The sequence below is a fragment of the Muscardinus avellanarius genome (genome assembly GCF_963383645.1).
Source record: "Muscardinus avellanarius genome assembly, chromosome: 11".
Lineage (NCBI taxonomy): Eukaryota > Metazoa > Chordata > Mammalia > Rodentia > Gliridae > Muscardinus > Muscardinus avellanarius.
In genome coordinates, this window is record NC_137797.1 from 108,009,598 (window position 1) to 108,036,041 (window position 26,444).

Sequence of the window (26,444 nt, forward strand, 5' to 3'; positions counted from 1 at the left end):
AAGAGTAGCTCACAGTAGAAGGATTTGGGAACAGGTTGTGGGGTTATAATCAACTCTGAAGCTTCAATCACAGCTTTGAAGTCTATAGGTTAATACTGACACACCAGCCACTGACTTCTGCCAGGGCTTTGTGTGCCTTAATTTCATCTCCAAATGGGTAGAAATATCCATTGCTCAATCATACCATTTTTATGTTCCAGAAACATTGTTCCTCATATTCATTTGTGCCTGGATTCTCCTCCAGGGCATAGTTGGTTTCTGCCAACCACTTATTCTTTATTATCCTGTGTCCCTAAAGCACAAATAGAACTAAGACCGTGTAAACCCAATGGCATAATGTGTGTGTGCGGTATGCACCAACTAGTAGACTGTCAAGTAGAGTACCAACATTCCACTGAAATGTGCGTTCTGTTTTCTTTGGTCTGGTCTAGCTGCTCTAGTCCCTCTGCAGTCTGCGGTAACTTTCTTTGCTGAGAAAAAAGGAATAATTATACCTCTTCCTGCAGGCTGTCAAGTTTGAATGGAACCTTGAAAGTCCACTGGTGGAACTCCTCCTACACCGCTCCTTGCAAAGCGTCCAGGTGGCCCATCGTCTTTACTGGTAAGATTAATTACCATGGCTTTTAAATTGCCAACTTCTCTATGGAGCCTGCGTAGGAGAAGTAAAAGATTCTTTTACTTTGTAAATGATACATGCCTCAACTTAAAATTTAGACAACTTTAAGCCTTTGTCAAAGTTGTTTTGATTGATTGATTGATTGATTGATTGATTGATTGATTTTTGGTAGTACTGGGGATTGAACCCAGGGGCATTCTACCTCTGAGCTACACCCCCAGCCCTATTTTTCATTCTTTATTTTTAAACAGTGCCTCCTAAGTTGTGCAAGGCCTCATTAAGTAGCTAAGGCTGGGCATAAACCTGTGATCCTTCCTCTCTCAGCCTCCCAAGTACTAAGATTTCAAGCCTGCATCACCAAACCCTATTAAATGTTGTTCTATTTATGAGTATAATTGAACTGTTATCATTTCCAAAATGTTCCTTTTGAACAATTGCTATCGTTTAATCGCAAGTTAAATCAAATTAGAACTTTTTCAGAATGGTAACTTTCTTGTGGCTTTAAATCCCAAGTGTTTGTGGTTATATATATTTATTGAGGATATCACTTTAAAATCTAGTTGTAGGTCTGTGAATGTTTTGGAGAAATGTGTGTTTTAAAAGTACTTTCTGAGCCGGACATGATGGCTCACATTTGTAATCCCAGTACTTGGGACCAAGTCTGAGACAGGAGGATTGCAGGTTCGTGGCCAGCCTCAGGTACTTAGTGCAGCCCTCTGCAACTTAGTGAGACCATGTTTTAAAATAAAGAATTTAAAAAATTGGGTTAGGGATGTAGTTCAGAAGTAGAATTCCCTTGTACTGCAAACAAAAAAAGTACTTTCTGTGCAATATTGACATAAACAATGAAATCTAATGGCCAATATCTACTTTTCTGTTGACAACTTTAGAAGCACTAAATTTTTCCCAAGCATAAATTTACTATATATTATCATTGAAGAAATAAGAATTACTTAAGAGAGAGAATTCTTCCCGTTGTCACATACCCTTGAATCTATGGAGCCTGACATTATTTGCACGCCATCTCTTTACTTCCCTTGTTACTACCTACCTGATAGCTTCTATTTCATAGCACATGATTGTAACATTTACGAGTGTCGGTGACCTAGGGATAAAAGTGACTCTTCCTTTGGTTTTCATGAAGACGTGACAGCCATCATTTATTTGTTTCAGTTGATACTTAAGAATCTTAATCAGTAGGAAAGCAACAAAGTCCACACCGTTTTGGAATATCATGCTTTCCGGCTTCAAGAAATACTATTCATACTGCTATCATTTTTCCTACAAAAATGACTGAGGCACCTCACAGCAGAGAGGAGACACAGGAACTCTTTTGGGTCTGCCTTGGATTTGCTGCTCATTTTCACTTTAAATGACTAGTTTAAGAACAGAGCATTTTCTCTAGGGTGGAACTATAATGGAGCATCAGGTACATTGACTAGTAGAGCCCTTCACTGAACAGAATCTCAGTGACGCTCTCAGTGAAGTTGAATTCCCTTCAGTTCCTCAATCAGCCGCTCTGTAGTGCTCAAGAAAGTTACATCGAGACACTTGGTGCTCCAGCACATTCAAACAATGGCTCCATTAAATTCAGTGTTTATTTCCCTTGAAACTTCACTTTTTTTTACATGTATTATTAGAAGGAAAGTGTATTAAAAAAATAACAGGGGCAACAATGATCTCAAGTGTAATACTGAAGCCAAAATACAATATAAAAGTATATAAAGTATGCAAGCCATGAAAGATAATTTCTTTAAAAAGACATATTAAAAATTAGAATACATGCAAGACTTAGCACCGTTGATTAGTGCTTCTTAGGATACTTGTAACACCTTAGTAAGCTCTCCATCTGCTAAAGTGCTATGGAAGTAGAATCATTAGAAAATCAACGCTGATTGCAGAGTTGTAAATCAGAGTTGGACTTGTAAGTTTGCATGAATACAATTGTGTCACTGTTTCCAAAAGGGTTGGAAGGCCAGCCTTTCTCATCTTTATGAAAAAGACCAATAAAAATCCCATTTCTCTTCTCACTGATTCAAGAATTAAGACAGAAGCAACAGAAAACAATGTAAATTACCAGTGAACTTCCTATTTTCAAGGGCTAAGTGGGAACAAAGAAATAATAAAATAAATACCAAGAGGTATTTATTTATTTATTTACTTATTTACTTATTTATTTATTTTGGTGGTACTGGGGTTCCTGGAAACCCTTCTACCTCTGGGTTACACTCCCAGTCCTATTTTTATACTTTTTTGTTTTTTAATTTGGAAACAGGATCTCTGAAGCCAGTGCAGCTGGCTCTGAACCTGTGCGATCCCTCTGTCTCTGCCTCCCAAGCGCGAGGATTACAAGCGTGCGCCACCACGCCCGACTAGGAGGTAGTTTTTTAAATATAGACACACATGGAGTCTCAGTACTTGAAAGGTTGAGTAGGAGGATCACACGTTTAAGAGCAGCCTCAGCAAATTAGGGAGACCCTGTTTCAGAATAAAAGATTAAAAGGAGGACTGAAGGTTGATTCAAAAGGGCTAGGATGTCCTTGGGTTTAATCCTCAGCACTCACCCCCCAAAAGTCTATATTTCCTTAAAGCAAACAAAAATTCAGAATCAGGAAACATGTATGATACATGAAATAATATGATCTATAGATCATGAAGTTAAAATAGTTGATGCCTAGAAGAAAGTTTAGGAAGTGTTTTGTGCCCAAAATCTGAACTAAAACTTTAAAGGCAGAAGCTCATATCTTTTATTAAAAAAAAGAAAGCAATGCCCTGTAATTAAAAAGAAAGAAAGGCAGAAACCTCTCAGCCATCAGTTTAATGAGATTTTTTTTCACTCGGGTGAGTTCCTGTTTCTTCAGAGTCAACATATTTATTAAACACAGGACTCAATATCTTGCCCTTCCCTGGGTCTCCTCGGAACAATGGGCCAAATGTTTACCAAGCCTTCTAACTCTGCCCATCCCAAACAATCTCCCCATCCCACCCTTCTGCCTGCCATGGTCTCTGAGATGTTTCCTCCCTGGATTTAGCTGTACACTCATAAGTAGACCTGCGATGAGAACCGTCTTGACTGCTTGGCATCTCTGGGCGTGGGAAGCTGATGGATTTTTTGCAAGCTCTTTTACTGAAAGAATGAATGGAGGATGGGTAGCTCCTATTTTTCAAGAAAGAGATTTGACAAGAAGCTCAGATTTGGAAATTTTAAAAGCCTTTCTTCCTGGATTGTACCCATTTTAGGCTTGTGCCTAGGAAGCCTCTACTCCTATGATAAAATGATTATTTATAGAAGTTGAACTTGCAGCACCCTCCCATTCGGAATAGGAAACTATTTAAGTGCTAGAGAAGTGCTGGGTTGAGTGGTGATCCCAAAACAGGGATGTCCACATTCTAGCCCCAGGAAGCTGTGAATTGTGACTTTATTTGGCAAAGGGTTTTTTGAAGATGGAATTAAGATGAAGAGTCTGAGATGAGATCAGCCCGGATTATCAGAGTGGGCCAGAATCTGATGACGAGTGGACCCTAGGAGAGGCAGAAGAGTAGACACACACAGCAGAAAATGTCCTGAGAAGGTGGGAAATTGAGCGTAGCGATACCACCCCCGGTCTAGGGAAATCTGGAGTCACTGAGGGCTGAAGGGGCTCCCTCAGGCCCTGGAGGGAGCACGGCTTATCTAACACTCTAATTTGGACTTCTGGTCTCCAGAGCTGTGAGAATTAATGTTTGCCATCTTCGCCATGGTAGCACCAACGTCCCCAAACTGGTGTCTTAATGTCAAGCATTTATTCTCATTCAGGGCATCTGGATGATTGCTCGAGGTGATGTGAAAGCCAGCAATGGTACCACAGACTGACCACCTTGACCCGGCAGCGGCTCGGAGCCCTAGCACCTCTACCTACCGCTAACACTCTTATGCCTTCTTCACAGATCTTTGCTTACAGAGCTGCCTGGCCTGGGAGGCGGATCCCTCCATGGCATAGTTTACATTCCAGAGATTTCCCATGGATAGGATCTAGGCTAGACTCAGCCTGAGAACTTGATCTTGTTAACTTCTCCCCTTCTCTTGCTCCTTCACTGAATTTTCCCTGAGGAGCGCTCCTAGGGAGAAGGTGTAGGGAAGCTGACCTAAGATAAGCACTTCTGAATGGAGATAAATTTAAGTCCACTCACCCTATGGTTTCTGCTGGGAATCTGTTCCAGGCGTCCTGCCCCCAGAAGATAACAAGATCTGCAGATATCAAGTTCCTTTATATAAAATAGCGTAGTATGTGCATCCTCTTGCATATTGGAATCATCATTGGATGACCTGTAATATTTAATACAATGTAAATTCTCTGTAAATAGCTGGTATTGCTCAAGGGATAAGAATAAGGGGGGGGGAAAGTCGGTGCATGTCCAATATAGACAAAATATATTTTCAAACTCCAGTTTGTCAGGTGTGGGGATGCGGTGTGACCAGGGGTGAAAGTGGCAAGATCTTAATCTTAAAAATCGAAGCATCCTATTAGACACATCACGGATGGAATACCAATGTTGCAGTTTTTCGCAGTCCTCCTACCTGTATCTGATAGAATGAGCTCCAAGAGAGAACCAGCTTGAATCAATCGGGGAGAGTCGTTTTATAACACAGCCCCTTTATCAAAGTGTTATTTAAGACACACGATGAAAACACCTGAAAGTTCCTTCAAGGTGTGGGAACTGCCCGAGACAACGCTCTCAACTGGAGCCGTATCAGTGCGGGATTTTTCTTCTGTTTGATTTTCTGCTATGCCACAAGTACCTAGGATGGCACCTGGCATTTTATAGGCATTCCATAAATTGCTGATGAATGAAAGCACAGGCTTTGCTTGCGTCGGCACAGCTGTGCACACACAGGCTCATGACGGAAGGGGGCGGAAGAGGGTTGCTTGAGCAAACGAGCTGGCCGGCCAAGGTGATTCCAGGATGACTGGAGGGTCAGGAAGCAGGCCATGGTGGTAGCCCAGGGCAAGGGAACGGGAAGAGGGGAAATGTGAGCAGGGGTTAGAGACTGACCCAGGTTAAGATCTGGAACCCTAGCACAAGCTGACGCAGCAGCGTCTGCTGGACCAGGTAGGAGAAACAGAGTGAATTAACCCATGGTGTCTCTAGCACCACCGGGCTTTCTGGACGTGCACGTGGCATTAAATTTGCAGTGCGCTTTGAAGGCAACTCAGTACCCAGAGAGGGATACAAAATCTCCTCGGTTAGTTTTCTAAACAATCTGCCCTAGATGTTTTCTTATCTAGAATTTTGGACAATGTCCCAAACCAGGGACTACTTTACCTGAAACAAATAATATGGAAATTTCCCATCCTGTGATTTGAAGACACACAGCTCTCTCGCCCCTCCCCCAGGATGCCGCCAATTCTCTGATCTCTGAGTCACTCCTTGAGGTCAACACCTGATCCCTGCAAGCAGTTCTCTTCCAATATGGAAGTTGATATATTGAGAACGTAATGTTTATGATCAAGTTGTCATTGTTTTGTTTATGTGACAGACGTTAAGATGCAAGGTACTGCTGAACTATTACGGTCCTAATAAGAATGGCCTAGGCCTTAAAGAAGCTCAGGCTGACATCTTAGCATCCAGGCACTGGGACAGAGGCGCCCTGGCTGGGGGGCAGGGACTGAGTGCAAGAAGGGAAATCATGACAAATTCTTCATGATTTTGCCTGTGACCTGTTCCAAATAGAAACAGAGGCAAGATCAGACATCAAGTAAATGAAGAAAACTAACTCTGTGCTCTTGTTCTGTCTGCTTTAAATGCTGATAAAGGCATACAAATGAATCCACAGAGGGGGCAGATGTGCTCTCTTCTTTGATGTCTGCAATACTCTGTGAAGAGTGGAGAGTGGTACCCAAGGGAACCATCGCAGTGCAGTAGGGCACACGCAATACAGAATCAATGGGAGGCTTTACAGCCTCAGTCCTTTGCTTTCAAGAATCATGATATTGATAATTCACCTTTTTTACCTCTTCAGTCTAACACATATAATTTAATAACTATAATGTCATCTAAATCTTACCACTGCTATTAAATATATACATGATTTTGTTTTATGAAATTCTACAACAAATCAATGCAAAAGCCAGAAACAGAGGACTACCTTAAATGTATTCCGAGTTTCAATTACTTTTCATTAAAATTCTTTTATTTTGTTTTGAAAAATGAAAAGTAATGAAAATTAGCATTTTTGTGTATACATATTGACCTCAAATGTTGAAACTTGGACCCAGTCTGGCCTTTGAAAACCAAACTTCTTAACCTACTCTCCAGCAATTTTTCTTATAGAATCCTCACAAAATTACATCAGTGCTTTCTTAAATAGTAATCTGGTGTTCCCAAGACAATGTCCTCCAGTGTCATAATTTATTATAGGGATTTGGGTTAACTCCTTGAAAAAAAAGCATTATAGCGCTTAATTATTCTCTGTTTCCCAATCGGGCTAGTTTTGCTCTAGCCAACAAAATATGGCCCCAAAATGCATTCTGTTTAAAATTATCTTTGTCTTCTAATAATTTTTCAATTTTACTTCCAAAATGTGTAGACTATCAGATATTCACAGAGTTATAAGATTTGGGGAATAAAATGAGACCCTAAGGATACAGAAAGGGGTTTCAACAAGTGAAGCGATTTTTAAAAATGACAATCATCTAGCTGATTAAAGATTTAAGATTAATTTTTATAACATCACATGCTTGATTCATGCCTTTTTACAGGTCCACATCTATTTCCAAAAAAGTGAACTCGAACAACTCATGAAATGTTTTTTGTATCAATAATTAGAGCTCATTCATGTACTAAAGAGGTAGTTTTTTTTTTTTAACCTTGAAAGAAAAACTGAGAAGAAAGCAGTGTTCAAAATTGAAATCTTTGTATTCAACAGCTCAAAATTTTTGCCACTAGCTGTTGGTATGACCCATATTGCTGTAAATTATAGAGGTTAATTGATAGGTATTTACAATTACTTCCAAAAGATGTATACTTGAAGGACTTTGAAGTACACGGTGGGTTTTCCCAGAATCTCTGATTTGTAGTGTTTGATTCATAGTTAAAATACCAAATTTTATCACTTAATTTACTGTCAAACTATGAATGATAAGAGAACAATTACCAAGTAATTTTCTTAGTGGGCTCATTTTTTATAGTTTATAATTCTTGGTACATATTACATAAAACCAAGCCCACCTCAGTTTTCTCACAAACATTGTGCACTTAAGTAACTAGCAATATGTTCATATAATTAAGTCAGTCTATTTTTTTTTTTTTTTTGGTGGTACTGGGGGTAGAATCCAGGGGCTTTCTACCTCTGGGCTATACTCCCAGACCTTTTTTATATTCTATTTGGAAACAGGGTCTCACTAAGTAGCTGAGGCTGGCTTTGAACCCGTGCGATCCTCCTGTCTCAGCCTCCCAAGCACGGGGATTACAAGCGTGCGCCACCACGCCCGGCTGGGGATTAAATTTTCAACAGATAACTTTTTTAGAGGGGACATATTCAAATCATAACAGTATCTCTCAGATTTGGAATTCTTACCTAGATTTCCAAAGTTGGACCCCGAAAAAGAAAGAAAGAGAGTTACATCATTATATGAAAGAAAGAGAATTACATCATCATATGAAAGTTATCATATGATTGCACACACCACTCTTTCCTTTATTCATAGATTAAAAGTCAATAATAAAGTCCCACTTTACTTTAAAGGGGTATTAAAAAAGCAAAATGAAGTTCAACGTGGTGACACCATTGCAGTTCCTACCACACAGCTAAAGCAATATAGACAAAGAGGACACAAAAGAGAAGCCAATGTTCACTTTCACGTGTTAATTAGCTTTCTTTAAAAAAAAAATGGAAGTTTGTCTCCAAAGACAAAAATAAAAGACTACTAGGTAAGTACTCAATTAAGAATCATCAACTTAAAAACTGGATCGTTACTTCAATAAACATCCTATAAAAATGCCCTTGACTTTTGTCCAAAAACCTATAAATAATTCCAAAAGATTGAACTAATTGGTTCATTTTTCATAATCCTCTTTTCTCTGGAGGGTTCATTATTAAAAATGTTTATGTAGCTCTGGTGTATGGCTGAAATTTCAACTCAACAGATCCAAAACTGAGTTCAGTGGTCTTAACCTCTACTCTTTCAACCCTTGCATCAAGCATTTTCAACTTTCTTTTTGATATGCAATGTCCTGCTTTATAGTCACTAATAAAATACCCAACACGGAAAATCTAAGAAGCATGATTCTTACCCTATAATCATTTTTATTCAAGCAGTCCTTAAATCCTAACTATGGTTACTCATAAATATGCCTTGAATTCATGCTTTCTTTTCTATTTTCTCAGCCAGCTCAATAGCTCCAGCCTCCAGGATCACCTACTTAGACTAATGCAAAAGTTCTTTCAATTCTGTCCTTACCTATCCCAAGTCTATTATCCTCCCTAAGGCAATACAGCTTGATCTCTAATACATAAAGCGGTCTCTTGTTTCTGGGTAACCAGGAACTAATTTGTTTGATGCTAACAAATATTAGACTATAAACCCAATCCTTCCTTAAGGTGGCTTTTTTATGGAACTTTGTGATCTCTACCTACTCCCACCCTTTTACATTCATGCATGTTATTTTTCTGTTCTCAAGTAGTCAGGTGAATTTTCAGAGTCTCTCATGCCATGATGACACTTTCTTGAAATGCAGCCTTCCCCTGTCTGGATAGAACCTTTAAGACTCATCATAAAATTTTTTCTTCCTTAAGAATTATCTCTTAGGCTCAGCCCGCCTACATGCCTTCAATATAGTTCTTAACATACTGCCATGCATGTGTTTACTTCTCTTCACTTTAAGATGCTTTGGGCTGCAAGTAATCCAAAATCTTGATGCTACTGGCTTGAAATGATATGAAAAATTAGTTACATAATAAGAAATTATTTGGTGGAGTGAGTCCAGGGTTCACTTCTGCCAATGCTCACTGACCCCACTGTCACCTAGTTTCTTCTACCCTTGTCTGTGCCATCCTTGATGAGCTGGACCCTTGGTCCACTTCACATCACTCTTAGCAAGGAGACTGCCACAGATGGCATCTCACCCACATATGACACTACACAGCAGAGGAGAGGGGAGCATTCCTTCTTCAGCAAGAAAAATGTTCCCAGATGCTCTAGCGCAGTGGCTTCTCATGTAATTTGCCTGAATGGGGTCACATTTCATCTTGAACCAATCACTTGGTCAGATGGCAAGCCATCACCGAGATAATGGGTAAGCCATTACCTGTTTGATTTAGAATATTAAGAATGAGCTGGGGATGGTGGCACACACTTATAATCCCAGCATTTGGGAGGCTGAGACAAGAGAATTGCGATTTGCAGACAGCCTCAGCTACTTAGGGAGGCCCTTTGCAACTCAGACCTTGTTTGAAAATATAAAGATTTTAAAAATAGGGCTGGGGGTGTAGCTCAGAGGTAGAATGCCCCTGATTTCTATCCCCAGTATCCTCAGCACTGCAAAAAGAAAAGAAGAGAAAGAAAGGAAAAGAAAAGGATATTCAGAAATTCAGAAGCTGGTCATCTTCCATGAAGGTTTTGAAATCAGAACAAAATGAGATTTTTTTTTTTTGGTATGTGTGAAAAGGGAAATAGATTTGGTGTGGGCAAACCCTGTGTCCCTCTTCCTGAGTATAAGAATAGGCACCTGTGCATAATACACAGAACAATGCATATAATCCATATGATAGGTTCTCAATAAATATCTGTTGAATGAATTAGAAAATCATACTACATACACTGTCTATACAGTGTCAATTCACACTGGGTGAATTGACCTTGACCACTGTCTTAAAACAGCAGTTAATCTGAACATGTCCTATTATACTATTATATAAGATAATAGCTTTAGTTCTTGGTATTCTGATATAATTTTTTGCTCTTTGTGTTCTGCTTTTTTTTTTTTAAATAAGACTGCAATCCCAGTACTTGAGACAGAAAGATCGTAGGTTTGAGGCCAGCCTCAGCAACATAGACTTTTCACAAATAAAAATAAAAAGATTTTGGGATGTAGCTCAGGGTTAGAATATCCGTAGTTCAATCTCTATACCAATGAAACAAAAGCTAAAATTAAAATTTAAAATATAAGGCTCATCAGCTCTGTGAGATGGGAGGAAGTGGAGTTTAATGACATGCTCTGAAATGGCAGTTTTTCCAGCGGTCTCTAGTGCTCTACGAATCAGGTCCAGTGTGAGGTGCTTTCAACTAAATTAAGGATGCTCTTTCTTAAGAAAGCCTAGAGCCACATCTGTGACTTGGAACAATGTGTTTTCTGGGGAGTCTGTGCCAAGAAGCCACTTAACTATCTTTTGAAATATAATTTTCTGTGTTGAGACACTTTGTGAACACTGGGGAATTACTGAACAGCTTCTGATTTTTTTCCAGCCCTCTGTTCTCCAGTTTTGTTTTGTTTTTCTGGGCTGGGAAGATTCAGAGTTCTTTGTGTTCTGCTAATGAGCAAGCCCTTTATAGTCAGGCTCTTTTACCTTTTCCACTTTGCTCATCGGAAGATTGCTATTTGATAATGCTGAATGGAGTACCTTTTTCTTGCTTTTCTCCTATTTTTCTCTCTCATTTGTGAACAGTTGATATTGTTAGACGAGAACTCTACTATCTCACTCTTTTCTCTCAAGAACTTCATATGTGTTGCTTTTATCGCATGAAAATCCAGACTTGGGTATTTCCATCAAATACTTGCCATGGGTAATAACTTGGAATTCTTGTAGCTGTTTTAATATAGATCATTCACTTTTGACCCATGAAGAAGGAACAGCTTGTTCAAATAGTGACTTGTCTTCAGAGTTAACAGTCTTCCTGATATACTAACCAATTTTGACAGAATGTCAAGTAACTGCTGATTCCTGCTTGAGTTTAGTCATCTGAACCTGGTAGAGAGAGGAACCCTGATGTACAGACCGCTTTCCTTATTAACTTGAGCGCTGTGGGCATCTCTCCCTCAAAGTGTGCTAATGACATTCATGTATCAAAATGACAAATTCTGTTGTGTTTTTTTTTTCAAGTAAAAGTTTGTCATTATTTTTAAAGAGGCTGCTGCTCAATTAACTGTTAAATTAATAGATGACTAAAAATCTTCACCAGGCAGTCTAGTGCTTCTGTTGCTAAGTTTTGTGGGAAAGCAATACACCTAGACTGAGAAATTTCAGTGAGCAGTTGTAGGAAGGTTTCCACGACATATATTATGGAAAGGAAGGACCATATGATGCTCCTCCCCAACTCCTTATGCACCTACCTGTTCTTCAAGTTTTTACTGAGACCTGAGAATTAGGAAAGACATAACAATAACACAATGATATAACAATGTGATATTTAGAGAACACTATTTGGAGAAAAAAAAAAGCATGTTTAAGTAGAAATTCCAACTCTGGCCTGAACTAGCTGTGTAGATATTTTTAAAATTATTTATTCTCTCTGATGAAAAGACTCCAGGTTCACACTCATATCACAAATAAATTGCATCCGGTTTTAGATTCCTGACATCTGACTCCTCACTCCAACCATGGCTCTGTCTTCATCTCATGCTAACTGAGAATTTGTAAGTAAGCTTAAATAACAGAATTTGAAATGGTTAAAGCGTGAATAGAAACAAAATCACTGTATAAACAGACTTTTTCTACTGACCCCTTGAGAAAAATATCTGAAAACATTCTAAGTGTCAGAACACGTTGGGAATATGTGTGTCACTTGGTGTCAGAGAAACTTAACAGACAGAGAGATCTGGCAACATTCACAGATTGCTTGCTGGTACACGCTTTTATATTTCAGCAAGCAACATCTATCTGGCACATATCACTCATCGGCCTGCCAGCACAATGCAGAAGAAAATATGATTAAAAATATTCATCAAGTCCTTGGTTCCTTAGAAGGGTTATGACTGTGAACTGTAATAAAAACACAAAACAAACTTAAGGACCTGAGAACTTAAAAGCCAAGAAGTGGAAGACCTCAGCAAAGACTACCTGAGGAATGGTAGCAGATGACTGAAACATCGAACATGGGAGGAAAGTATGGCCCATCGTTATCTAGGATTTCCCATTAGTTAGCCATATTTTTAAGCTTCATGATTTACTCCTCTGGTGTAAGCTGTTTATAACAAACCGCATTACTGAGCATGTCACTACGCAAGCTCTTTTGTTCCCAAGGTGTAATAATACAAGCTATACATGTTTCACGGTTCGGTCATAGTTAGCAATTCCTTCCAAATGGACCCTTGACGAATGACAAATAGAGCTTGCTGTTTCCTTTACCCAGGATTCCTAGCAGTCATGAAGAATAGCCTTAAGGAATTATTCATTAATTTTTGACCTTACATGAAAGTTAGGTCCAACTGGTGCTTCAGTCTCTGGACGACACTGCATCCAAGAGTTTTGATGTTTAGTACTGGAGCAACTGGTGATCCCAGCTAGGACATATCTAGCTTTTCTGGTCCTGGAAAACTTATTTAAATTCCTGATCCTCTATGTTCTTGAAGAAGGAGGAGGAGGAGGAAGAGGAGAAGAAGGAGGAGGAGGAGGAAGAGGAAGAGGAGAAGGAGGAGAAGGGGAATAAGGGGGAGAAGGGGGAGGAGAAGGAAGATAATTCCTTGGCATTGCACTTGAAACTTATGTTACTCAACAGACATATATTGAATAAATGGATGATTGAAGATATTTTTGAGAATGAAATGACATAAAATTATGTAATGTATCTTGTACAGCTCCAAGTCTTAATAGATATCATTTCTTTGCCCTATTTTTCTTTCTTTCTTTTTATTTTTCTTTTGTGCTATTGGGCATTGAATCCAGAAGCATTCTGCCTCCAAGCTACACTCCTGCCCCTTTTTGTATTTTGTTTTGAAGCAGGGTCTTGCTAGGTTGCTGAGGCTATCCTCGAATTTCTGATCCTCCTGTCTCAGTCTCCCAAGTACTAGGGTAGCAGGCATGCACCACCTCGCCTGGGTCCTCATATGAAGTTTTAAACTCAGAAATCAAATGTACTAACATGTACTATAAGTATGACTTTACTACTCACATTAAACCTAGCATTCAGGGACAATAAAAACCCTATCCCTGACTTCTGCCTGATTTTCAGGCTTCTTATATCTGAATTGTCCAGGTCATAGATTCCCTTACACAGTCCATGTCCTCAATTTCATTGCTGTTGTCCGTTTCCAGAATGACTACCTTTATTCTACATTGGTCTGGTATTAAAAGCAATGGGGCCAACCGGCCATTAAATATTAAGTAGAATTAGGATTCAGAATGAATGGGGAACCTACTCTGGGCTCTGTGTGTGCGTATGTATGCACACATGATTTTTCATAAGTAATAAAGGGAAATAGGTTATTTTTTACATGCTATTATGAGTTGGATAAAGCTTCTATTTATTTCAGAGCACAAATAGAATTTTTAAAAAATTGTTGTTTCCAGGTTTAAAGAAACTTTTGAAGGGCTTAATATTTATACCTCTGTTTCTGTAGTCCCTGAAAAATCAATCTGTAGGTATAAGTGCAAATGATGTTGTCAACAGTTAACATTTTTGTTAAAAAAAAAAAAACACAGGGAATAAAAAACACAGGGGAAGAATGAACAGAAAATCATTTAATGGCAAAGACAACACTGTGATTATAATAAGAAAATGAATAATTGCTAAAATCAGAATGCACAAATGCTAGCGTATGCCTGATCTGCCATTCGATAATGCTAATAGTTCTTGGACCTGCCAGACGTAAGAGAAATCTAAGGGTTCCCTGTAAAGCTGGATGTGAGGTCTTTTGTGCAAGGCCATTCAACATGCAGTGACCTTCTCCTTGTCACCTCAGCATTCCCGGTCATGAGGCATTATGTGTCTGTGCAAATACTCAGCCCCAACTTGGTCTTAACTCTCACGTGCACCCAATGTAGTTCACCTCACAAGAAACAAATGCTGGGTTTTTCCCTCCTCATCAGAGAGTACCCTATCATCTTACAAAATAAACACATGCATGAACTATGAATGAACATAAAAATTCTGCCAGGCATGATGGTGGCCCATGCCTGTAATCTCAGTACTTGGGAAGCTGAGACAGAAGGATCGTGGGTTCAAGGCCTGCCTTCACAACTTAAGGTTGAGGCTGGTTTCAAAATTAAAATAGGCTGGGATATAGCTCAGAAGTAGAACACCCAAGATTTTGAGCTCAGTCCTTGGTACTACATACACACACACACACACACACACACACACACACACACACGTATATTTCCAGTAAACTCTGTACACCTTTTCCCCTCCAAACACATTACACGCCATCTTCCCTCTCTGACTTCCTTCTCTGGCCACATAACTCTCTTTCCCAAGTCCTGATTCTTCAGCAGCCCCATCAGTACTTGACCAGTTTCAATCTGGAGACTGTCTGGGCTGAATTTCTGGACCACATGATGGGCTTCCCAAGCACTCGGACTGATGGTTTTAGTCTCCTGCAAAGGCCTGCATGTCCCGAATTCTCACACGTAGCCTAATGCACTGGAAAATGTTTTTGTTGTTGTTGCTCTGAGATTGTCCAGTGAAGCAGACCACAGACCTGGTGGAGAACTTGACATGTGCTTGCTGTATACGCATAAATTCTCTGAATTCCAGCTTCCACAATACAAATCAGGGGTAACAAGGACCGTCTCTGCGCATAACAACTGGTCAACGAATCCTGCTTGTAATACTGCTGATTGTGACTCTGATAATATCAACAAAAAGGACTTCTCTATCTTTCATTCTTTTCCTTCCCTGTGCTTGGACTAATTTGACCTGTTAGCCAATGCAAACCTGGATATATTTTTATTCTTTATTTGTTTGCTTACAAGACTGGGGATTGAAGCCATGGACATTCTACCTCCATGCTAAACCCCCATCCCTATTTTTAATTCTTTATTGAAACAGAGTCTCACTAAATTACAGAGGGTCTCACTAAGTAGCTGAGGCTGGCCTCGAAACCGTGATCCTCCTGTCCAAGCCTCCCAAGTACTGGGATTACAAGCATGGGCCACTATGCCTGGCTTTTATTTATTCTTTTTATTAAAACTATTTATATGTGTCTGCTTGTTTCATCCTAAACTCAAAAACCCATTCAAGTTATATTCTAAGTTTGATATGTTCATGAATATTCTATCACATGGTGAATGTGTTTTTATAATTTTAGTACAATTATGATCAAAACTTATTTTTTCCATAATTAAGCAGTAATAAAATAAAATTAAGAATTTCTGTCAGAAAAGAAAACCAACAAAACCATTATTGAAACAGACTACAAAGTCCATATATATTCCCAATTATCTTTAAGATTTAAAAAATAATTTCAAAGGCATGGAAGAAGAATAATTTAATAAATTATGCTCGGAGAGACAGTCGAGGGGGGAAAGCTGGACCTCTAACTCACTCAGCACCCTACCATGAATTCCAAATGTATTCAAGATCTACAAGCCAGGAGGGATAAAGAATAAGACAGAAACAAAATGAAAATGTTAGGAGAAAAAATATGAAGGAACTTTTTTATGAGTCTGAAATGACATTTTTAAAATCACAATGCTCTATATCAGCGCTTTTCAACAGCAAAGAATTGATCTTAATGAGTATGGAGCTGCACAAATCCATAAAAATGGTTAAAAGTTATAAGTAAATAATTCAGTTAAAAATATATCTAGCACTCACGCACACATGAATTGATGTTCGATGTGGTTGTGTGTGAGTGTGTGTGTGTGTGTGTGTAATTGTGGGGGTGACTAAGGGTTGAACCCAGGGGTATTCTACCTCCCAACTACACCTTCAGTCCTATACAATTTTTATCTTGAAACAGGGTCTTGCTAGGTTGATGAGAGTCTCACTACTTGCCGAGGTTGTCTTAAAACCTTCAATCTTCCTGTCTCAGCCCCCCAGTACAGGATTATAGGCGTGTATCAGCACACCCACCTCAGAGCAAGTTTCTACATGCAATTGTAAGCCCTTTTCAGCTAACAGATCGGCAACTATTAAATATGTGTTGGGAGCTTACTGGTGAAAACGTGAAAAAATGAATTCTCAAATTGCAGGTGGAAGTTTCCTGAGACACTAGTGGAGGTTTATCTAGCAGTATTTTTTACATTGTTAAATGCACTTATCTTCACAAATCAAAATTTCTTTTAGGATCTTATGACAGATATAGTAAGATATGAGCAAACCAAGCACGGTGGCGCACACTTGTAATTCCAGCATTCGGGAGGCTGAGACAGGAGGGTCGCGGTTCACGGACAGCCTCAGCTACTTAGTGAGATCCTTTGCAACTCAGTGAGACCCGGTTTCAAAAATAAAAAGAATAAAAAGTAGGGCTGGAAGTGTAGCTCTGAGGTAGAATGTTCATGGGTTCTATCCACAGTACCTCAAAAAAAAGATATATGCAAAATGATATACATATATAATAATATTTACAGTAATTTGGTTGTAGCAAAAAGCTTAGAAATAAATTTTCATAGCTGGACGTGGTGGTACATGCCTGTATTCCCAGTACTTGAAAGGCTGAGACAGGAAGGTCAAAGGTTGGAGAGCAGTCTCAGCACCTTAGAGACTCTCAGAAACCTAGTGAGACACTGTTTCCAAACAAAAAATAATAAGGACTCAGGATATATTTTAGAGATAGACTGTCCCTGTGTTCAATTCCCCAGTACAACAGGAAGAAAAAAAAAGAAAAAAAATTATCAATAAAGACCCGGTAGGAAAAAAAAATTTATTGTAGTTGTTTTGGGGGAGTTATTTTTTACACTTATACAAATAAAATTTTATTTGCTTTATAAAGCAGTCTATATGCCTTTATTTATTTTATTTAGTTTTTTTGTGTGTGTGTGTGGTACTGAGGTTCCTGGAAACCCTTCTACCTCCAGGCTACACTCCCAGACCTATTTTATATATATTTCTCTTTTTTATTTGGAAACAGGGTCTCTTAAGCGGGATCCTCCTGTCTCCGCCTCCCAAGTGCAGGGATTACAAGCGTGTGCCACCACACCTGGCTATATGCTGATTTTTTTTGGTTTTTTTTGGTGGTACTGGGGTTCCTGGAAGCCTTTCTACCTCCAGGCTACACTCCCAGACCTATTTTATATTGTTTTATTTAGAAACAGGGTCTCTTAAGCCAGCGAGGCTGGCTCCGAACCAGCGCGATCCTCCTGTCTCCGCATCCCAAGCGCGGGGATTACAAGCGTGCACCACCACGCCCGGCATATATGCTGATTTTAAAAGATCCCAATATGCATTGTTAAGTTTTGATATCAACATGCAGTCTCTGTTGGGCCATGTGTCATGATTCGTGCAGAAAATAAGAAATAGCTGCTGCCCTTGACTGCAGGTATGTGGGAAACTTCCATGAGAATCAAAGCAAAGCAGGAGCAGTGGTTTTAAGGAATGAAAGTGGGCATAGGGAAGGGAGGATGGGAGACTTGATTTCCACAAGTTACTATCATTTCCAGCTTTTGAATTTTGTAATCTAGATACATTATCCTTTTAAGAGAATAAGAAAGTAGACAACCACTGCAAACCCTAGAACAACCCTGTTTTGAGAGCAACAGCAACAGGCTGTGTAATCTCCCTGTCTCTTAAGAATAAACACAGGATTTAGACACTGCCAAGCTTCCACTTAATTATTTTAATCCTTCAGTAAGGCGTGGATTCAAAAATGATCTTGAGAAATGTCTTCTCTTTGACTCTGGAGAACCCCTCCACCAACCACGCTGCCCCTGCCCCTGTGTTAGAGGCTAACCTGTGTGGACATAGTCCAGAAGTTCTCTGGCCTCTGAGTTCTGCTGGGTACGCCCCTGGTTCCCCAGCAGGACATTACCGGGAGAGGAGCATGAGGTCCAGCAGCCCCAACTTATTGCCTTGTTCCAGTCTGCATTCTTGCAGCTATAATCTAAAAGACCTGACCAGGTAACTTAGAGAAAAATATTTATTGTCTTACAGGTTTGGATTCAGTCTATGTGAGGCCAGGGACCACAGATCTGAGCACATGGTGGTAGGGGGCAGAGAGAGAGAGAGAGCTCGTGGGCTATGCTCTTCACATCATGGAGGCCAGAAGACAGAGAGAGGTTGGGGGAGGAGTAACCATATATAATCTTCAAGACCACACTCCCAGGGACCTCCTCTGCCAGCCACACCCTATTGACCTGCCAGCTAGCACCCAGGTAAATCCATTATAAAGGGTTTATCTTCTGCTGGGATTACAACCATCATAACACAACTCTGTTACCTCCAAACATTAGTAAGTGAGCTCTTGAGGGGATATTTTATATAACTACACCATGCCTATGCATTGTGATGCCTCTCCATGCTATGTTCAACTTTTCTTTAACAGTCTTATTAAACCTTTCTCAAATTACTTGAATGGCCATCATTTTCTGTTTGGATGTCAATGTTACAATGAAGGAAATAGGATTTGTGACTGTTGTCTTCCTACAATTGGTATAGAAATGAGTATTTAATTATTGGCACTAACCAGGCACAAAGATATTATAGTTATAGATAACAAATGTATACGTCAAACTAGAATCTTTACCCCAAGTGATGGGTACCCTATTGAGTATACGGATTCAAAGACCTGATGGCTGGGCATTTTACAATTTGGTAGCATATTTATTATAGACTATAGACTAGAAATGAGTTCAGTAAAATTCTTTTGTTTAGAAGGGATGAAATATATATATTTCATCTATATATATTGCTATATAATATATATTGATATAATATATATTGATATATATTGATATATTAAAACATATTGATATATATCTATCTATATTTATATATAAATATATATTTCATATATATATATAGATAGATAAATTGGCCGAGGGTGGTGGTACATGCCTGTTATCCTAGTACTTGGGAGACTGAAACAAGAGAATTGCAGGTCAAGTTTGAGGCCAGCCTCAGCAATGTATTGAGACCCTCAGAAACTTAGTGAGACCCTGTTTCAAAATAAAATCTAAAAAGGGCTGGGAGCGTAACTTGGAGGCGGAATGCCCCTGGGTTTGATTGGTCGACAGATGATTGATTGATAGATAAATAGATCACTGGAGAGATAGATAGCTCACTACTTGTAGGATCGCTTTTGTTTGTAGAGCTGAATGCAGATGTTGGACCGCATGCTGCAGTTACTTGTGCGTTTTTAGGACATGGGTATTTAAAGTGCTCACAGTTGTCAGGTGTCAAATGACCAGGCTCTATTTTGAGGGCCATGTGACATTAGAAAGAGTAATGTCAATTTCACAATTCATGACGATTGACAGCGGCGCTCTGCTTATGCCCGGTCGAGTAGGTTTATGTTACGTTGACTGGCAGAACCATACGAGAGTTTGTGGTAATGAAAGAAGTCACCACGAAGGGTTTTTGTCCAGACAGATGTTCGGTGATTATTTTGTGAGAGAACACTTAAAAAACTTGTCAAGCCTAAAAATGATTTGTGTATTTTCTTTTCTGAAATATAAACTTTAAAGTTGCAAGCTTCCCTGTGGATTCTAAGAGGATCATGTTTTAGCATATATTCTCTGCATACACACACATGTGTATACACACACAAACACACACATACACACAACATATACCTCATTTGATGTGTTTCTCAAGAGAAAGGTAATTTCAAAGTAAAGAAGAAGTAAATGTTATTTTTTAAAAATATGTTGCAGAGAGAGTATGCTGATGATTAAGTCTGGAAGTGTTTTCATACCTAAATGGATTTGTTGACAAAAAATATGTACAACATCTGAAAATTTTCTAATTTTCAGGTAATATATATATATATATATATATATATATATATATATATATTATATGTAATATATAATATATACCTATTATAAATAATATACATATATAATATATACATATACAACTACATATATATGTGTGTGTGTATATATATACATATATATATGTAGTCTTAAGTCTTAAAAATAAAAGACTTAACCTGTTATAAAACTTTCCAAAAATTTTAAAATATAATGGTAATAGTACAACAAGTTTTATTACTTTGCATGAAAAAATAATAGCTAAGAGGTGCTACTGAAAACCTCCGTAAAAATTTTAAGATATTTGCCTAACTATTGAATAGTATTATTTAAATATATTATTAAAAACATGAATGAGCCGGGCATGGTGGCGCACACTTGTAATCCCCGCGCTTGGGAGGCTGAGACAGGAGGATCACACAGGTTCAAAGCCAGCCTCAACTACTTAGTGAGGCTCTCAGCAACTTAGTGAGGCCCTGTTTCCAAATAAAGTATAAAATAGGTCAGGGAGTAAAGCCCGAAGGTAGAAAGCCTCTGGGTTAGACCCCCAGTATCACACACACAGAAAAGAAGGTATTATGGTATTGATGCAGTTAACAGTGCATTTCCTGCACTTGAGCCTGGCCTCTCTGTGACAGAACTAAATTAGCAGTGAAGTTGAAATAAAATATTTAAACCAGACCTCAGTTCTGTGAAGTGGTAAGCTAAGATATTAAAATATAACGGAGGAAAACCAGTAACAGAACTGTAAGTAATATTAATAGTAACTTTAGGAAGCGTAAAAGTGCTTTTTAGTTAATGCATACAATAAAATTAAAATCATTTTAGAGAGTATGTTCTCAAGTTTTATTTGATTTAATTTTCTATATGTTTCCTAATATAATAAAAAATAGAATTTGTATAAAAGTTTGATTTTTATTTTATATACTTAAGAGATACAAAATGGTGTTTTATATACATAATGACCTACCCATCATTTTACACAATTATTCAATAACAAGAAAACAAATATTTTAAAAACCAAGGATCCAACTTCCTTTTAGAGGGAGCGCTTAAGGTCTACTTGCTTAGCATATTCCCAATATCCATTCAACACTGTTAACTCTAATTCTCACTCCGTACTTTGCGTCTCTAGACTGGCGCACACAATATAATTGCAGTTTCCTGTCCTTTAACCTACATCTCTCCATTTCTTCCTGCACCCCTATCATATCGTGGGTAACACAATTCTAGTCTCTGTTTCTGCGCACTCTACATTTTTTTTGAGATTCCACAGGTGCATGAGAGAGTGCGGTCTTTTTTTGTTCTGTGTCTGGTTTATGTCACTTGACATAATGTCTCCCAGGAAGGATTTCCTTTGGGAAGGCTGAATAATATCTGTGTGTGTGTGTGTGTGTGTGTGTGTGTGTGTGTGTGTGTGTGTGTCCATCCCAGACACGGAGGTTATTTCCATTTCTTGTCTTTTGTGAGCAATGCTACAGTTATCGTGAAAGTGAAAATGGGTCCACAAGTGACTGAGTCATTTCCTTTAGGAATACACTGAGAAGCTGATTGCTGGGCCATCTGGTAGTTCTATTTTTTAATTATTTGAGGAAGCTCTGTACTATGTCCCAGAATAGCTGTACCAATTTGTACCCCAACCACAACATACGAGAGTTCTTTTTCTCCACGCTCTGCCAACATGCTAGCCATTGTCTTTTTGGTAAGAGACTAACAGGTGTGAAGAGATGTCTCATTACAATTTTGATTTTCAGTTTCCGGATAATTAGTGATTTTGAGCACCTTGTCCCTCCACCCATTGGCTACTATGTCTTCTTTGGAGAAATGTCCATTTGGTTCTCTTGTCCATTTTTTAAAAATTGTCTCTTTACTATTGAGTTGTGTGAGTGCCTTACTTATATGGGGTGTTAAGCTATTATCAGATACATTTTCACAAGTATTTTTCCCAAATTGTAGGCTGCCCTTTCCCTTCATTATTGCTCCGCTTCACAGAAGCTTCTTAGTTTAATACAATCCCTCTCGCCTACTTCGGCATCGGCTGTTGCTGTCGCCTGCCAAGGCCAGTAGCCAGGAGCTTTCCCTTAGTGCTTTCTTTTATGTGTTTCCTAGTTTCTTATCTTTAAGCGGTTTTGAGCTGACTTTTGCACAAGGGTCTAATGTCATTCTCTTGCATGTGGAAGACAATTTTTTCAGTACCACTGAGTGAGGAGACAATCCCTTCCCCCACTGAGTTCTTGGTCTCCTTGTCCAAAACTAGTTGATCATAAATGCTTGGGCTTATCTCTTGGTGTATGTGTTTATTTTTATTTATTCCTATGCCATACCTTTCTGATTACTGTAGTTTTGTATGCACATAACTAGAATGAATATGTACTACATCTGAATGCTGCAAAATTTTTTTTTATCCTAAAAGTATATGACAAAAAATTCTGATGACCTGTGCTTTTACTGACTGCATGTCCTGAGCTTTGAATTTCCGCTGCAGGGTCAACATAAAAGTTAAGTGAAGTGCTCTTGTTTTGAAGTTTTTGCAATACTGAACACACTGGGAAGTGCCCTTAGGAATTCTCTTACAGGTGTTGTTTCTGAACAGTAGTTCTGAAACAACAAAAAGAGACCTTCTGTCAGCTTTGTTTTATTCTTTTTAATTAAAAAAGCGGAGGTAATTTCCTATTGAAATAATTTGTGCAAGGAAACACAGCCCAATTAGCTTTTAAATGTAAATTTTAATTAGTGTTCTGACTCAGTGCCTAATTTGAATGTTTTCAGTTATCTGCGGTTTAGAATATTCCATGCCAAGGTTTACTCTTGTTTGCTAAAAAGAGCCCAAGAGTTGGCCTAATTCCACCTCACTGCTTAGCAGAGTATTAATATAAAGCTCCTTGTGGCTTTAAGTGCCTCTGCCTGCCTATGTGATGAATGTCCCCTTTTCTAGAGTTTTTCTAAGAATTTCTTCTACCTACAAATCTCTACCTAGTAGACTAACTTAGTAATTTCTACTCATTTGGGGTTTTTGTTTTGTTTTGGTTTTTATTGTTATTTTTTTACTCAATTCAATAAATATGCAATGAATTCTACGATATGCTAAAAGATTCAGTGTCTGATTCCTTGTTCATAGACTCATCTGGTTCATAAACAGCTGTCTATGTCTTCATACGTCAGAGGGACAAGGGAACTCTCTTATAATGACATGAATCTGATTCAAGAGGGCTCTGTTCTCGGACCTAACCCACTTCTCAAAGTCCCCATCTCCCAATCTCATTCATTAGGGTCTGGAATTTCAACACAGAATTTTGGAGGAGTCACAAACATTCAGCGAATAGCATTCACTCTAGCCTTTATTTTTTAAGAAAATCTTTCTAGCTGGGCGTGGTGGCGCACGCTTGTAATCCCAGCATTCGGGAGGCTGAGACCTGGAGGATAACGGTTCACAGACAGCCTCAGCTATTTAGTGAGGCCCTCTGCAACTCGGTGAGACCCGGTTTCAAAATAAAAAATAAAAAATAGGGCAGGGGTGTAGCTCGGAGGTAGAATGCCCCTGGGTTCCATCCCCAGACCTGCAAAAAAAAAAAAAAAAAAAAAAAAAAAAAATCTTTCTGCCTCCATTTATTATCTGTTAGTGACACTTACCTTTTGCCATCTCTTCTTGGTTTTTGCACTACTAGGAAGTTCCCAGAAGTGACCTAGAAAGCTTACTGATATTTTTTTATTTACCTCTTGATGGCTCTCAAGGCAATAATGACACAGAGTCCTCGCACCCAAGAAAATTAAGAAAAAGCAATTGTTTATCAGCTAGTTGACTAAAAGATTTCAATAAACTTGGACACGAGTTTAAGAAACAAATCTTTGAAAGGCCAAATGGGCAATCTGTTTAGCACTCTATTGCTAGTGACAGACCTGAATCTGAATCTGAATTTAGAATCCATGCTCATTATATAATAGTTGTTTCCAAGTGTAAAAAGCTTCACTTTGTTGAAAGACAAAAAAAATAAATAAATAAGACCTTTGAAACAGTAAAAAAAAAAAATTAAAATTAAAATGGCTACTCACAAAGCACTGTAAAATAAGATAAAAATAAAATTGAATGCTAGAGAAAAGGACAATTAGTGTAGATTGGTACAGAGAATTGACTGGGGTAGAGAGTTAAAACTAGATGAGACCAAACCCAAGCCAAGAAGAATGAGTAAGTTAGCAGAGTCTATCGATGGCGCGCGGGAAATGAGAACAGAAGGTCACATATAAGACTGCTGTTCACAGAGAATGGTTGAATGCTCTATTTTTATTCTGGAAAGTTCCATGTCATCTCTCTCTTTCTGAATTCCCTTTTATTTTTTATGGCAATTAAGGATGTGAAAAAATAATTATGCATGCAGTAGATCCCTACATCACCCCTTCAACATGGAAAAAATAATTTAAAATCCTTCTTTAGTGGCTTTTGGCCGTCAAGAAATTATACCACCACATAAACCGCCAACAATGTGGCTCATTCTTCAGGGTCCTTAGTTCTGGCCTCGGTCCTGTGTGAGCCTGTTTCTACCTGTTTTAACCACATTATTGATTTTGGAAGATATGTGTATGCTGAAAATGTTCCAGAAACTTCCCTAGGGCTTTTATGCTGCAATGCTCTAGCAAGTAATCTTTTCTAAAGTTCTTTCTGGTAATCATATGTGCTGATTCTGAAGCCCTTCGATCCCTGTAAAATAAAAATCGTGTGTACTTTTTTTTAAAAAGAAAAGCCACCTCTTTTATTTCAGATTCTCTTTTAATTAGAATGAAACAAGTAGTCATGGCAGGATTAGCTGCCAGTTCTTGGATTCTCAACAGTCAAATTAAGATAACTAAATACAATTTAAATATATAAATGAGTGATGATGGCTTTGTTTAAACCAAGATTTCTTTTTAAGCTATACACTATCCATTTTTTTACAGTCTTTTTTTTCCCTCTTTAATCTTAAAATGAATTTTATGCAGATCTACAAAAGATTAAATTTAAGCATTTCCTGCGTAGCTATGTAGAAGAAACAGGCCAGGGTGACTCAGGGCAGTTATGGTTATTATGACTCAGTATGGCTGCTGTCATGTCAAGCTGAATCTATTCTGTGACCTTTCAGCCCTCACTCTCATTAAAAATCTAAGAAAAAAATTCTAGGTGAAAGTAAGCTTTAAGAAGTTCATCACTTGCAAGTCATAAACTAAAATTTTCTAAATATATAACTAATCCTCTGACAACATCAAAAATATAGAGCTCTGTAAATAACTGCATGTAGAAGAGCAATTGTTTGACACAAGTTAGTCCAGTAGGAGTTGTTTTAGTCACCTAAAGCTAAGGTATTTAGAAAAAGTGAAAGAAACTAGCTTACATAAGAAACCAATTAATAGACTAATCTACCTAACAAAGTCATTGACTGTTTCTGATTAAAAATTCTTTTCATTGCATCAGAATTCTCAAAAAATTGTTCACAGAGAAAGACGAGGGATTCATTTCTACTATTTACACATTGACTCTTGTAGATGTATAGACAACTTTTGACTTTTATAGTAGGAGGTTAACATCTTCCAAATTAGGAACAATTAAATTTGAATCCTTCTACTTGTATTTTATATTGGAAATTCATTCGTTACAGTGAAATTCATATCTAATCTGTTTAGTGCTTAACCTGTACCTATTCTAAATTCTTCAGTGAAACAGAATCAATGAAAACCAAGTTTGAGATGCATAAAGAATCACTCTTATTACTATATCAAATGCTGTATTGAAAGGTCTCTACATCTAAGGCCAGAAAGGACATCCTTTTTAAGTCCTCCCAACTCTTCAATGTGATATTTATTTATTAAAGCAGCATGACCCAGTGGTTAAGGACAATGACCCTGGATTCAAGTACTTTGGAATCTAACTCTTAGAAGCCACATGATGGTGAAAATAGCCCTAAACTTCTGAAACTCAGTTGCTTGATTTGCAAAACAATGTTTAAACTATTGCTTCATAAGGTCTTAATT

The 26,444-nt window shown here is 38.3% G+C and overlaps 1 protein-coding gene across 1 annotated transcript in view; it reads left to right on the top strand.

The window, feature by feature from the left end:
* Window positions 1-26,444, top strand: part of PIK3C2G (phosphatidylinositol-4-phosphate 3-kinase catalytic subunit type 2 gamma) — a gene marked incomplete at both ends in the record, with an annotated part of 285,908 nt that overhangs the window by 110,263 nt on the left and 149,201 nt on the right. The window contains one exon of the mRNA XM_080705040.1: window positions 507-601. Coding sequence (XP_080561166.1) covers window positions 507-601 — 95 coding nt within the window. The remainder of the gene's footprint in view (window positions 1-506; window positions 602-26,444) is intronic.